Consider the following 16,170-nt stretch of genomic DNA (forward strand, 5'->3'; position numbering starts at 1 on the left):
AGGTTCTTATCTGCATAAGAACAAAAACAAGTTTTATGATGAGAGTATCAAAACATGACAATAAAATGCATGCAGCATAGCATGAGACAAACTATATGCAATGACAACAATATAACTTTTCTGATAATAATACAAATTAATAAATTATATATATTTTTTATATAATTAGTGCACAGTCAGTGACCACATGAATGCCTTCCTTGACTACTAACCAGTTGCACCATCGAAAAGGATCCTCTTCATTGGCGACTTTTCAAGCTGTGAAGTGTGCTCTTAACGCTGTTACAAAGGCAGTGTCTGAACTTGCTCTTTGCAGCAGAGGAGAAGTAGAAGACTATGGGGTCCAGACAGGAGCTAAAGGTGTTTATCAGGTTGGCTTGTCACACCAAGTAGTGACTTTGGACATGAACCCCACAACATGGGTGGGACACATTGTAGGACCCAAAACGCTGGTTTTTGATGGAAACCAGCAGAGTACCCAGAGCCAGCTCGATGGTACGCATGCGCTTCTGCCGGTGGATGTTGGGCAGCCAAGACAGGATACGGATGAAGTTGGCATAGCAGAAGCAGCAGATCAGGAATGGAATGCAGAAGAGAACTAGGAAAATCTCTAAATGTACAGGAAAAAGAATACTGAGCTGTACATTTGGTGAAATCTCCATAGTATTATGATTGGTAACTTGGAATTGCATTACGAAGACAACACTGCAGTGGGCAAGGGACAGGATCCAGAAACTACACAGGCCAACAGAGTGTAGCCAACCCTGCCTGATGCTGTGAATCTTATGGGATAAGCGACACCAAGGTAGCGCTCCACAGTCACTGCTGTTGGGAGGAGGGTGCTGGTGTAGATTGTGGTGTAGAAGTTTGGCTGTGGCGGGGACCGTATTACCGCCACACCGGCGATCACTAGTCATGACAGTAAAATTCCATATGATCGTTTAGTCACGGTAATTAGGCTTCTCCAAGCTCTGATGCTGCTGATGGTCATTAGTATCCTACCAAACTTGCTGCCTGGTACCTGGTACTCAGCACTCTATTGTCCCTCTAATCACTCTGACATCAATGCAAATGTGATTGAAAATCTAATCACACTTCATGAGAGCCCATGAGCTCACGTCGCGCAACATTTCTATAGGCTATGCGATGGAGTGAGAAAACAGAGGGATGGCCTCTATTAAAAAAAGGAGGCCTACTATATTTATTTATCAACTTTCCTAATATTAAGCACATTGCTTATCTTTGCAACCGTAGTACATGGCTGGCATGAAAATGAACCACAGGAAAAACGTCCTCCGTTCGCTATTTAAGTGCATAGATTACATTTATAGCTTACTGCCAAGTGTGCAAAAAAACGGTGAGGGCTTTAGGTGCCAAGCCAAATTTCTTCAGCCTCCTGAGGTTGAAGAGGCAGTTGCGCCTTCTTCACTACACTCTGTGTGGGTGGACCATTTCAGTTTGTCAGTGATGTGTATGCCGAGGAACTTGAAGCTTTCTACCTTCTCCCCTGTGGTCCCGTCGATGTGGATGGGGGAGCTCCCTCTGCATTTTCCTGAAGTCCACGATCAGCTCCTTTGTTTTGTTGACGATGAGTGAGAGATTATTTTCCTGGCACCATACTCCCAGGGTACTCACCTCCTCCCTGTAGGCTGTCTCGTCATTCTCGGTAATCAGGCCTACAGTACCACTGTTGTGTCATCTGCAAACTTGATAATTGAGTTAGAGGCATGCTTGACCACGCAGCCATGGGTGAACAGGGAGTACAGGAGGGGGTTGAGCACGCACCCTTGTGGGGGCCCTGTGTTGAGGATCAGCAGAGTGCAGGTGTTGTTTCCTACCTTCACCACCTGGAGGTGGCACGTCAGGAAGTCCAGGACCTAATTGCTCAGGGCGGGGTTCAGACACAGGGCCCCGAGCTTAATGATGAGCTTGGAGGGTACTATGGTGTTGAATGCTGAGCTTTGCTCAAGTCCATATTATGGCAAGAACAGCTCAAATAAGCAACGATTAACGACAGTCCATCATTACTTTAAGACATGGAAGTCAGTCAATCTGTATGTCTTCACTATTATTCTACAAAGTAGAGAATTGTAAAATAAAGAAAACCCTTTGAATGAGTAGGTGTGTCCAAACTTTTCACTGGTACTGTATGTTTTGTATATTTATTTCTCGCACAGAATAGAATATTTAAACTTTGTTACTATGGGGCATAGTAGATTGACATGAGCTAGTGCTTTTGCTGTTTGTTAAGCCTACTCATCTTGTTGACTGACAAAAAGTAAATGTGGACAGTTATATCTTCAATATGCATCTTGGAATTGGATAAAGACGGGCGCAGCACTCCGGGCCAAGGGCACAGCGGCCACTGGCCGCAAAAGGCATGGATTTTTTTAGGTTGCATTATGGCCACACAGAGGGGATGCCGCCGGGAAATGATAGGAATTAGAAATTTGCTTGTCAAATTGTGAATGAGAGACTGATGAAGTGTGTATAGCATGCGCAAAAAAAACAAAGCAGAGTTAATGCCACTCATTAAACTTTTTTCAAATCATCATTAGAGTTGCATCATGCAGCCTTACAATGTATTACAAATCAAAACATATAGACCAACATTTGTAGAACAGCTAAAGTTACATTAATAATTCTAAATTAAGCATATTTTTTAATCGCTCAACTCAACACAAAATATCCTTTCTATTTTATCCAGCTTTGTTCAATTGTATTCTTCATACTATAAAATAATATAAAATAATTCCATGGAATTCTAAGTAAATCTTGTCTGCTAAATTAACTAATGTAGCCCACAGCCAATTTGCATAGCTCAATCAGGACCTCACATAAGGACAACTCAGAGTATGCTATTCTGTTCTTCTGAAATAGACTACATTTTCTTCATATCATGTTAGACCTTTCTAAAATAAATAATGGATTTATTGTGAAGGTGTAGGTTACATTACATGGATTTATTAGACTTTTTAAAATGTAAATGTTCCAAAGGTCTGCATCAGTGGCTTGTAGGAAGCCAGGAGATGCTAAATGTGTTTATGTTAATTAACAGTCAATTACCGTGAGACCGACAATTATTTGCTTGACAATCACTTGCTGATGGAATTTCGTGACCACCACAGCCCTATGTAGAAGTTACTGGACACCGGAAGTAGTAGAGGTTATTCCTGCTTTGTCGGCCGCCTCCATCTTGAAAGGCAGAAAGATGAGGTCGGAGATGGTCAGGTTGAGTAGCAGGATGTCGATGGCGGCACGTTTGCAGCGCACCTTTCGTCAAAAAGTGCAAAATACCAGGATATTGGCAGGTACCCCGATCAGGAAGGTGGTGATCTGGACAAATAGTGCAAAGCCGTCGGGAAAGTAATCTGCTGCTGTCGTGGGCAGTTACTGTCAGTGATGTTGTCACCACAAGTAAGATGATATACTGACTGTTCAACTCAAAACTATTGGTAGGAGCCTACTGGGAACAGACGTCAATTCAACATCTATTCCACATTAGTTCGACGTCATTTCATTGAAATGGCGTGGAAACAACGTTGATTCTGATGTGTAGTAACTGATGTGTAGCTACTATGAGTTGTGTTGTCATAGTTGTCAAATATTATTTATAGTATTATATTTTATTATATTTTAGCAGAGTCCATGAAGTTAAACTTTTGAATACTCAAAATTAATATTCGGAAAATACTAACCTGAGGTATCAATGATTAGACAGGATACATTTGCACCTTCTACAATTTTCTTCAAACTCGCCTATTCAGTAGCCCAGATCCGCTAAGACATTATGGTAACCAGACAATCAGATAAAATTAAACAGTCAAAGGCATCTGTCTTACACTGGTCTATGGAGTTGGAAGTGGTTTTATTCAAGGAGGTGGAAAGTGAGTGCAAATTAGTCACGAAATGCAAAGTATCAAAAATCCAAACCAAAAAGAAGTACCCCTTTCCCTCTCCACTAGCTCTCTTTGGTCATAGTTATAGGACCTTAAGGCCCCTGTCAGTCATGACTCACCCTTCTACCTTTTTTGGAGAAAAACATATATGATTAGGAGAGACTGGTGTAAAATGACCCTTTTTTGCATTCAGCATCACGCCGTCAAAGGAAATATATATTATTCTTTCTAACAAAGATATCTACATATATTTCAGGATGTTGTGTATCCCTGGAAAAAAAATCTAAATTCATGTAAACATTAACGTTTTGAAAACATAGCTGGTCCCCAAAAAGTGGTCTCTTGCACAACTTACCCCGGGTATGGGGTAAGTTGAGCTGCGGGACAGGGTAAATTAAGCCACCTATACACTTCTGTACTGAATTAAATACATCTACCTTTTTAAAACCATGTCTATCTTTATTTCTCAAACACAATTCAACACAATCGCAATCGCTGTTTGTCCTGTAAGCATCATTTAACACAGGCTAGAGAGAATACAGTAGACGGCACGCGTCAAACGTTTGATTTATGACCCTATGTCCGGGTGACGTGTGCATGCCCATATTTGGGCATCCTGCCAGGGCATCCTGTCAGGACATCCTGTTCCTGTTCTCACGCCTTAGAGTGAGTGTTAATTTATGCATATAGTGCATCTATTCCTTTGAAGCTGTCACGCTTTAGTTTGTGTTTATTTAACAAGATAGTGCATATATATATGTTAAAGCATGTGTATGCATTTGATCTATCCTGGTGTGTGTGTGTGTGTGTGTGTGTGTGTGTGTGTGTGTGTGTGTGTGTGTGTGTGTGTGTGTGTGTGTGTGTGTGTGTGTGTGTGTGATACCTGGGCAATATGGATACTTACAGTATATAAAGATTAACAAGCATAAATACAGTAGATTTTTTAAGTTATTTATGTATAAATTACAATATTTTCTCTAGATTACCTTTTTATTATCTCTAATTTCAAGAACTACAGGCAATTACACTAACTTTGGTCAATTACATGTAGTTTTTACAACTCTAAAATAATCTAAATGTATGTGTTGTGCAAAGTATTTTTTATTCTCAGTCCACAGAATGGAACACGTATCATTGAACCATGATAATGTGAGTTACCAATGACATACACTATTAGTTTCTGGGGAAAACATCCCTGTTTCTATCGCTTCTAGCATATTTATTTTGACCCCATTCATGAAAGCTCACCCTTCCAGGAAAACATAAGTTTGTTCCCCCACAACGTAGACCAGCTATAACAATCACATGTGTGGATTATGTCTGGATTTAGGACTAGCAGAGCATACCTATAAAGCAAAAAGCAAGGGGATGACAGTTGAGAAAATAGGCAAAATAATGAAAAATAATCGAATCCACAATTACATAATATGCAATGAACTACTGACTTTTTCATTGGTAAATCATTATTATAACCCAAATGAAACCTTTGGTTAATACGTGGCTACAGCTCACAAGTATTATTAAAAATGTGTAAGAAATTGAAATACATAATATATGTCCCCCATCTCAATTTCCACAAGAGACATATTCTGAACTTTTAAACAAAATTGTAAACTGTTTACAAATACTTATGCTACTTTCACATAACAAAATACAATGTCAGTGTCAGTGTATGGATCCTTCGATGCTGTGGGGAATGTGTTATATCTTGTACATGTTCCCCCCTATAGATATTCCTTAACAACCTAGATACTAGTACATTAGTAGTACATAACCGTGTAATAGTGCAGTACTACAGTACGGACCTGTCTTCTGGATATGTGTAGTACTGCATATAAAACATCAGTGACTCTTTGATTCAACAAAAGTTCTTGTTCTCTACAGTTTAACATAAACAATATTTCACTCCACTCTAAAAATATGCTTTTGGATTATAAACATGTAAATATTTTTTTTTTTTAAAGGAATACTCAAATAGCCCCTGTGTCGTCATGTCATATACATCATAACCTGAGGGAGTTCACAGTTGTTCAAATGTTGCATTTCAATTTTTTAGTGTCTCGATATTGTGTTATATGTTGGAATGTCTAATAAACAAATATATTGTATACATTAATAATATTATTTTGTCAGAAATATATAAATATAATAATCATAATAAAGTTTGACCTGCACCATGATGCCGACGATACAGTTGGTTGTGTACTCTATCGTCCGCTCTGCTGACCGTGCTCTTTCTGAACTACATTATGCTTACATTATTGTAACGCTCGTCTTTCTCCTCATCTGAAGAGGAGCAAGGATCGGACCAATATGCAGCGTAGTTTAAAGACATAATCACGTTTATTTAAACGAAGACGAAAAACACTTGAACAAACTACGAAATAACAAACGACGTGAACAGACCTGAACTTGAGAACAAAACACATGAACGCACGAACAGGACGGAACACACAAACAAACAAAACGAAACAGTCCCGTGTGGTACAAACACTGACACAGGAACAATCACCCACAAACAAACAGTGTGGACAGCATACCTAAATATGGTTCTCAATCAGAGGAAACGTAAAACACCTGACCCTGATTAAGAACCATATCAGGCTAATACAACAAACCCAACATAGAAACACATAACATAGAATGCCCACCCCAACTCACGCCCTGACCATACTAAACAAATACAAAACAAGGGAAACCAGGTCAGGAACGTGACAATTATTTTGCATACAATCTTTATTGACCTTAAATTATTATTGAATACGTGTAAAACTAAGTATATGTTGTTTTCTCGAGTGTACGAAAAATTATTCTAATGATTGAAGAGGATGTACCTAGTATGTTGTATTAGTATAGACGTTAAGCTGACTTAAAAAAACATATTGATGAGTTAGTTAATTAAGAAGCTGAATATAAAAAATGTGGCTTCTTACATAGAAATAGGTCAGGCCTCTTGCTCAATAGTAGAAAGCAGATCATCTATGTTCCTACTGGTTCTAGACTATGTTGAAATAATCTATATGAATGCAGCGGCCACTTCATTAAAAACTTTAGATGCATTTTACCGTCGCGACGTAACCTGAACGCCCATCTGCGGCCCGCTAATCGTTAGCTGTCTTATCGGCTGCTATCTGAATAGGTCTATCGGACAATTTTTTGGGGTCACTATAACTATATCTATTTTGCCAATTGGATTGGTCCCCTCTACCACACGGAACCCCACTAGTCTACCGACGGAAACGCACGAGGTGGCTAAAAACAGACTTCCATCCTCTGCCAGCTTGCTACCCATGGCCCGGCTAGCTGTCTGAATCGCCGTGACCCCAACCAACCTCTCTACTCACTGGACCCTTATGATCACTCGGCTAAGCATGCCTCTCCTTAATGTCAATATGCCTTGTCCATTGCTGTTCTGGTTAGTGTTTATTGGCTTATTTCACTGTAGAGCTTCTAGCCCTGCTCATTATACCTTATCCAACCTTTCAGTTCCACCAACCACACATGCGATGACATCACCTGGTTTCAATGATGTTTCTAGAGACAATATCTCTCTCATCTTCACTCAATGCCTAGGTTTACCTCCACTGTATTCACATCCTACCATACCTTTGTCATTACATTATACCTTGAAGCTATTTTATCGCCCCCAGAAACCTGCTCCTTTTACTCTCTGTTCCAGAAGTCCTAGACAACCAATTCTCATAGCTTTTAGCCGTACCCTTATCCTACTCCTCCTCTGTTCCTCTGGTTATGTAGAGGTGAATCCAGGCCCTGCAGTGCCTAGCTCCACTCCTATTCCCCAGGCGCTCTCATTTGATAACTTCTGTAACCGTAATAGCCTTGGTTTCATGCATGTTAACATTAGAAGCCTCCTCCCTAAGTTTGTTTTATTCACTGCTTTAGCACACTCTGCCAACCCGGATGTCCTAGCCGTGTCTGAATCCTGGCTTAGGAAGACCACCAAAAACTCTGAAATCTCCATCCCTAACGACAACATTTTCAGATAAGATAGAATGGCCAAAGGGGGCGGTGTTGCAATCTACTGCAGAGATAGCCTGCAGAGTTCTGTCCTACTATCCAGGTCTGTACCCAAACAATTTGAACTTCTACTTTTAAAAATCCACCTCTCAAAAAACAAGTCTCTCAACGTTGTCGCTTGCTATAGACCACCCTCTGCTCCCAGTTATGCTCTGGACACCATATGTGAACTGATTGCCCCCCATCTATCTTCAGAACTCCTGCTGCTAGGTGACCTAAACTGGGATATGCTAAAAACCCTCTACTTCATCACCCTCCCAGATCCGGGACAGGGATATCATATAATATAATTTTCATGAAATCACAAGTCCAATGCAGCAAATGAAAGATAAACATCTTGTGAATCCAGCCATCATTTCCGATTTTTTAAGTGTTTTACAGCGAAAACACAATATACACTGCTCAGAAAAATAAAGGGAACACTTAAACAACACAATGTAACTCCAAGTCAATCAACTCCAAGTGAAATCAAACTGTCCACTTAGGAAGCAACACTGATTGACAATAAATTTCACATGCTGTTGTGCAAATGGAATAGACAAAAGGTGAAAATTATAGGCAATTAGCAAGACACCCCCAATAAAGGAGTGGTTCTGCAGGTGGTGACCACAGACCACTTCTCAGTTCCTATGCTTCCTGGCTGATGTTTTGGTCACTTTTGAATGCTGGCGGTGCTTTCACTCTAGTGGTAGCATGAGACGGAGTCTACAACCCACACAAGTGGCTCAGGTAGTGCAGCTCATCCAGGATGGCACATCAATGCGAGCTGTGGCAAGGAGGTTTGCTGTGTCTGTCAGCGTAGTGTCCAGAGCATGGAGGCGCTACCAGGAGACAGGCCAGTACATCAGGAGATGTGGAGGAGGCCGTAGGAGGGCAACAACCCAGCAGCAGGACCGCTACCTCCGCCTTTGTGCAAGGAGGAGCACTGCCAGAGCCCTGCAAAATGACCTCCAACAGGCCACAAATGTGCATGTGTCAGCATATGGTCTCACAAGGGGTCTGAGGATCTCATCTCGGTACCAATTGGCAGTCAGGCTACCTCTGGCGAGTACATGGAGGGCTGTGCGGCCCCACAAAGAAATGCCACCCCACACCATGACTGACCCCCCGCCAATCCGGTCATGCTGGAGGATGTTGCAGGCAGCAGAACGTTCTCCACGGCGTCTCCAGACTCTGTCACGTCTGTCACATGTGCTCATGTGCTCAGTGTGAACCTGCTTTCATCTGTGAAGAGCACAGGGCGCCAGTGGCAAATTTGCCAATCTTGGTGTTCTCTGGCAAATGCCAAAAGTCCTGCACGGTGTTGGGCTGTACGCACAACCCCCACCTGTGGACGTCGGGCCCTTATACCACCCTCATGGAGTCTGTTTCTGACCGTTTGAGCAGACACATGCACATTTGTGGCCTGCTGGAGGTCATTTTGCAGGGCTCTGGCAGTGCTCCTCCTTTCACAAACGCGGAGGTAGCGGTCCTGCTGCTGGGTTGTTGCCCTCCTACGGCCTCCTCCACGTCTCCTGATGTACTGGCCTGTCTCCTGGTAGCGCCTCCATGCTTTGGACACTATGCTGACAGACACAGCAAACCTTCTTGCCACAGCTCGCATTAATGTGCCATCCTGGATGAGCTGCACTACCTGAGCCACTTGTGTGGGTTGTAGACTCCGTCTCATGCTACCACTAGAGTGAAAGCACCGCCAGCATTCAAAAGTGACCAAAACATCAGCCAGGAAGCATAGGAACTGAGAAGTGGTCTGTGGTCACCACCTGCAGAACCACTCCTTTATTGGGGGTGTCTTGCTAATTGCCTATAATTTCCACCTTTTGTCTATTCCATTTGCACAACAGCATGTGAAATTTATTGTCAATCAGTGTTGCTTCCTAAGTGGACAGTTTGATTTCACAGAAGTGTGATTGACTTGGAGTTAGATTGTATTGTTTAAGTGTTCCCTTTATTTTTTTGAGCAGTGTATATTTCTATTAGCTCACTACAGTAGCCAAACACACAACACAATTTACTCCCCGCCAAAATAGCTTGCACAAAACCGACAAAATAGAGATAAAATGAATCACTAACATTGAACAACTTCATCAGATGACAGTCTTATAACATCATGTTATACAATACATTTATGTTTTGTTCGAAAATGTGCATATTTATAGCTACAAATCCTGGTTATACATTGTGAATACGTAGCAACGATTCACCAGAATCTCCGGAGACATTTTGGACACTCACCTAATCTGACCAAAGAACTCATCATAAACTTTACATAAAAATACTTGTTGTATGGCAAATGAAAGATACACTGGTTCTTAATGCAACCGCTGTGTTAGATTTTTTAAAATAACTTTACCATAACATACAGCTTGCGTTATTGTGAGACAGCGCTCACCAACACGGCGGAGAATAGGAGTCAACATTTTACACAGAAATACATAAATGTTTTCTTACTTTTGCTGAGCTTCCATCAGAATGTTGTACAAGGAGTCCTTGGTCCAGAATATATCGTTGTTTGGTTTTAGAATGTCCATTTCTTCTGTCGAATTCGCGCCACAATGCTAGCCAAGGTTGCTAACATTCCCATCCTCTCTTGGCGCAAAGAACGGAAACTCCAAAAGTCCCAATAAACGTTGAATAAACTGATAAAACTCGGTTGAAAAAAACTACTTTATTATGTTATTATCATATGTATCAAATAAAATCAGAGCCGGAGATATTCTGCGTGTATACCAAACGCTTTTCAGAAGACAATGTCGAGGTCCCTCGCGCGCCGTCGAAGACAAAGAAAATACTGGACCTGTCACTCCAAAAGCTCTTGTTCCGCATCAGATCAAGCTAGACACCCCATTCCACCTTCCACTGCCTGTTGACATCTAGTGGAAGGCGTATGAAGTGCATGCATATCGATAAATAAAAGCCAGTTGAATAGGCAGGCCCTGAAACAGAGCCTCGTTTTCAGGTTTTTCACTTCCTGTATGGAAGTTTGCTGCCAAATGAGTTCTGTTTTACTCACAGATATAATTCACACAGTTTTAGAAACTTGAGAGTGTTTTCTATCCAATAGTAATAATAATATGCATATTGTATGACCTAGAACAGAGTACGAGGCCGTTTCATTTGGGCACGATTTTTCCCAAAGTGAAAACAGCGCCCCCGTATTGACAAGAATTAACACCCCAGCCATCCTACAATCTAAGCTTGATGCCCTCAATCTCACACGAATGATCAATGAACCTACCAGGTACCACCCCAAAGCCATAAACACGGGCACCCTCATAGATATCATCCTAACCAACTTGCCCTCTAAATACACGTCTGCTGTTTTCAACCAAGATCTCGGTGATCACTGCCTCATTGCCTGCATCCGTGATGGGTCAGCGGTCAAACGACCTCCACTCATCACTGTCAAACGCTCCCTGAAGCACTTCAGCGAGCAAGCCTTTCTAATCGACCTGGCCCGGGTATCCTGGAAGCATATTGACCTCATCCCGTCAGTAGAGGATGCCTGATTATTCTTTAAAAGAACGGACTGGGGACCGTTGCTGGAGGCTCTGGACTGGGGACCGTCGCTGGAGGCTCCGGACTGGAGGCTGTCGTTGGAGGCATCGTGCCATGACTCCTCTCTGGAGGCTTCTTGCCATGGATCATCACTGGAGGCTTCTTGCCATGGATCATCACTGGAGGCTTCGTGCCATGGATCATCACTGGAGGCTGCGTGCCATGGATCATCACTGGAGGCTGCGTGCCATGGATCATCACTGGAGGCTGCGTGCCATGGATCATCACCGGAGGCTGCGTGCCATGGATCATCACCGGAGGCTTCGTGCCATGGATCATCACCGGAGGCTTCGTGCCATGGATCATCACCGGAGGCTTCGTGCCATGGATCATCACCGGAGGCTTCGTGCCATGGATCATCACCGGAGGCTTCGTGCCATGGATCATCACCGGAGGCTTCGTGCCATGGATCATCACCGGAGGCTTCTTGCCATGGATCATCACCGGAGGCTTCTTGCCATGGATCATCACCGGAGGCTTCTTGCCATGGATCATCACTGGAGGCTTCTTGCCATGGATCATCACCGGAGTGAGGAGACGTATGGGCAGTCTGGTACATGGAGCTGCCACAGGGCTCATCAGGCTGGGGAGACATACAGGAGGCCTGGTTCTGGCAGAAGGCACAGGACTCCCCAGGCTGGGGAGACATACAGGAGGCTTAGTTCTGGGCGCAGGCACAAGACTCACCAGGCTGGAGAGACATACTGGAGGCTTTGTCCTTGGCAGAGGACACTGGGCCGTGGAGGCGCACTGGAGGTCTCGAGCTTAGAGCCTGCACAACCCGTCCTGGCTGGATGGTTATCTAGCTCTGGCACTCTCCCTGGGTTGACCGACCTCCTCTCTACCTCCTCCCAGGTTGTCTCATACTCCTGGCCACGCTGCTTGGTCCATTGGTGGTGGGAAGTTCTGTCACGGCCGTCAAAGGAACAGGACCAAAACGCAGCGTGGTGAGCGTATATATTCCTTTTATTAAGATGATGACGCCGACAAAAACAATACACAATACAAAACAACCGTGAAGCTTACAGGGCATAAGTGCCACTAACAAAGTCAACTTCCCACAAAGAAAGTATGGTTCCCAATCAGGGACAACGATAGACAGCTGTCCCTAACTGAGAACCATACACGGCCAAAACATAGAAATACAAAATCATAGAAAAACAAAACATAGAATGCACACCCCAAATCACACCCTGACCAAACCAAATAGACATATAAAAAGGCTCTCTAAGGTCAGGGCGTGACACCTACCTGGTTAAATAAAGGTTAAATAAAAAAATAAACACACCTACCCCACCAGACATGCCAGCAGTCTTGTTTTCACAGTCCCCAAATCCAGAACAAATTCAAGAAAGCGTACTATATTATATAGAGCCATTATTGCATGGAACTCTTTTCCATCTCATATTGCTCAAATAAACAGCAAACCTGGTTTAAAAAAACAGAAAGCAACACCTCATGGCACAACGCCTCTCCCCTATTTGACCTGGATAGTTTGTGTGTATGCATTGATATGTAGGCTACATGTGCCATTTTTTTAAATGTATGTAGTTCTGTCCTTGAGGTGTTCTTGTCTATTAATATTCTGTATTATGTCATTCTGTTTCATGTTTTGTGTGGACCCCAGGAAGAGTAGCTGCTGCTTTTGCAACAGCTAATGGGGATCCTAATAAAACACCAAAAAATACCCCCCAAAAACTTGGTAGGCGAACACCAATACTGTACAAGTGTGCTGTTGTTCTTTTCTGACTTGAAACTTGGGCCCCTGTCATGAAGAGGTCCGGAAATTACCTAAATCTAATTTGTCACGTGCACAGGATACAGCAGGTGTGAACAGTACAGTGAAATGCTACTTGCAAGCTCTTCCTCTACAACACGAGAAATAAAAATACATACGAGAATATACACTCTACACAAATAAGCATATTCCTTCCTACAAGCTCCTCTTACAATTTCCTCCAGATAAAGATGACCCTCACGGTTCTTGAAATAGCTACACTGATAAGCATTATATTTGATTCTGACATGAATGACTTGATGAGAAATCTAAAAGATAGTTGGCAAGAAAAGCAATAACATTAGGTAAGGATAATGTCTTAATAAGGAGTTTATTGACAATAACAGATCACTAAAAAAAGCATGACAAATTACGTGTAACAACGCATAGACAATATACTGTCGATTCAAGTGCAATGACCACAATGTGACTTTTCTGATACTGATTGTTTTAAATAAATAATTTGTGCAGCAATTGCATATTGATATTCTGGCGTTTACAGTCTCAATAAGCATGACATAAGATTAGCCACAAAGACAAATTGGAAGCTTCCTTATTCCCTTTAATAACATATTTTAAAGTTTACCATTCTAATGCACTATTCTCATCATTACCCTCTGTACAGGTATTTCAAATTTTTGTAATAACCCTTGTGGGACACAAGCTAAGTTACCAGTAGTCTATAGCAGTTTTCAGATGGACAAATGCTATCAAAATGCTTGACCATGGTATCAGAATTCTAGATCACATTGTGGAAATACACAACTTCAATGCTTTGTGTACACTTTGTATGGATGGACAAAACTGATTTACTAGTCACTGATTCATTGTGGGGTGTAATTTGTCCCCCTTTTGGCAGCAGCGACAAACCTCTGGCTGGACGAATGGGGGGAGTCCATAGGGTCTGGTGTATTACCAGCATGGGCGGCTGTGGCCTTTGGTTTGAGCTTAGCCTTGATTCGCTTCAGGTTGAGAGTGCTCCTAATAGCTGAGGAGGAGAAGTAGAAGACGATGGGGTCCAGACAGGCATTTAAGGTGGTGAGCAGAATGGCATTGTTGCGCCAAGTAGGGACTTTATTCTGCATGATCCCCACCATATGGGACATGTTGTAGGGTCCAAAGCAGAGGGTGAACACTAGCAGAGTCCCCAACGCCAGCCCAATGGCACGCAGGCGCCGGTGCTGGCTGATGTTGGGAAGCCTAGACAGGATACGGATGAAGTTGACATAGCAGAAGGTGCTGATCAGGAAGGGTACACAGAAGAGAACCAGGGACATCTCTAAGCGTACCGGGAGAAGGGTAATAAGCTGGACATCATTGAAATTCCCATAGCAGGTAGTGTTGTCGGCTTCTTTGTCTAATTGCATTACGAAGACAACACTGCAGTGTGCAAGGGACAGGATCCAGAAAACTACACAGGCCAACTGTGCGTGGACAACCCTGCCTGGTGCTGTGAACCTTACGGGATACGCCACGCTGAGGAAGCGCTCCACACTCACAGCGGTCAGGAGGAGAGTGCTGTTGTAGATAGTTGAGAAGAACAGGAAACCAGTGACTGGACACAGAAAGTAAGGGAGGGTCCAGTTAAAATCATCAACAGCCTCCTTCATCTTGAAGGGCAGGAAAGCAAGGAAGATGAGGTCGGAGATAGTCAGGTTGAGTAGCAGGATGTCGATGGGGGCGGGTTTGCGACGCACCTTTCGGCAAAAGGTGCAGAATGCCAGGATGTTGGCAGGTACCCCGATCAGGAAGGTGGTGATGTAGACGAACAGCGCAAAGCTGCATGAAATGTAATCTGCTGGCCTCATATTGGCAGGTACTGTTAGCGTTGTTGTCACTACAAGAGAGAGAAGAGCATCATGAAATACTGACATTTCAACCCAAAACTATTGGGAGACAGCTATCTGAACGGAATTGCCCAACTAACATCTCAGATGACATCGTTGTCTCATTCACTTCCTGTCATTACTTTATTACCATGGAGATGCACCACAAAACAGTTATGCTACTTCTATAATGACTGTTCATTATTTCTAGTCACACAAAAAGGGCATTCTTAAAATGAACTAAGCTACGGGGTTATTTCCCCATAGTGCACACCCTGTTGTGTAGTGTTTTATTAGCAAATCCTCTAGTGTCCATAGTTAAACGTGTGAATATATAAACGGAATATTCAGAATATCCTAACCTTAGTTATCAATTATTAGAGGGGATACATTTGCCCATTTTCACTTTTACTCTTTAAAAAAAAAAATGTTACGAACATTTTAAAATGCACATTCTTCTTAGATTGAGGCCTCAAAATATCGAACCCACTTTATTCTTGTGTATGCTTCCCAGCATAGTTTGTACTGTAGTAGTAATGCTTGTTTTCTGTTGAGAATACCGATCAATCGCGCACTCTAGGAACCAATGTCTCGTACTGGAATTCTCTTACTGGAGGTGCAAGTGTGGTAAACTTCGTCAACATAACACAATAAAGCCCCTCTGGGATGAATAAAGTTGTATTCAATTGAAAAGTACGACTCTAAATGACACCCCAATTAGACAAAAAAGGGGACTTCAACACAATATGGGACCCCTTCTTGACCAAACCTTGCAAATTCCCTGAGAAGTGTCAAAATCATTTTAATTCTTTATTTTCATGAATGGAGCATTTGTCTTATTTGCAGCATATTTAACAAAGGCATGCATAAAAGCCATACACATTACGGTACAGGTCATTTGCATTACACAAAAAATGTGACCCCATACTAAGATATTACATGGTAGATTTATAATTGCACAGTTCTGCATGAGTAACAACGTATTTTTTTAAATTGAAGTGTTTGAAGACTATTTTCAGTATCTCTTGTACAAAGGTCACGGATAACGGCTATGGATAAGGACTGTGAACCA

General features: G+C 42.5%; 1 protein-coding gene and 1 pseudogene across 1 annotated transcript; both read right to left on the minus strand.

Annotated features, from left to right (window-relative positions):
- Positions 1-239: 239 nt before the first annotated feature.
- On the minus strand, positions 240-12,198 carry LOC129819451 (G-protein coupled receptor 42-like; annotated as a pseudogene).
- A 1,506-nt stretch (positions 12,199-13,704) lies between these two features.
- LOC129819597 (free fatty acid receptor 3-like) lies at positions 13,705-16,134 on the minus strand. Its single transcript, XM_055875985.1, has one exon. The coding sequence runs from the start codon at positions 15,144-15,146 to the stop codon at positions 14,097-14,099; it is 1,050 nt and encodes a 349-aa protein (XP_055731960.1). The 5' UTR covers positions 15,147-16,134; the 3' UTR covers positions 13,705-14,096.
- Between the last annotated feature and the right edge of the window lie 36 nt (positions 16,135-16,170).

Source organism: Salvelinus fontinalis, chromosome 22 (assembly GCF_029448725.1).
Source record: "Salvelinus fontinalis isolate EN_2023a chromosome 22, ASM2944872v1, whole genome shotgun sequence".
Classification (NCBI taxonomy): Eukaryota; Metazoa; Chordata; class Actinopteri; order Salmoniformes; family Salmonidae; genus Salvelinus; species Salvelinus fontinalis.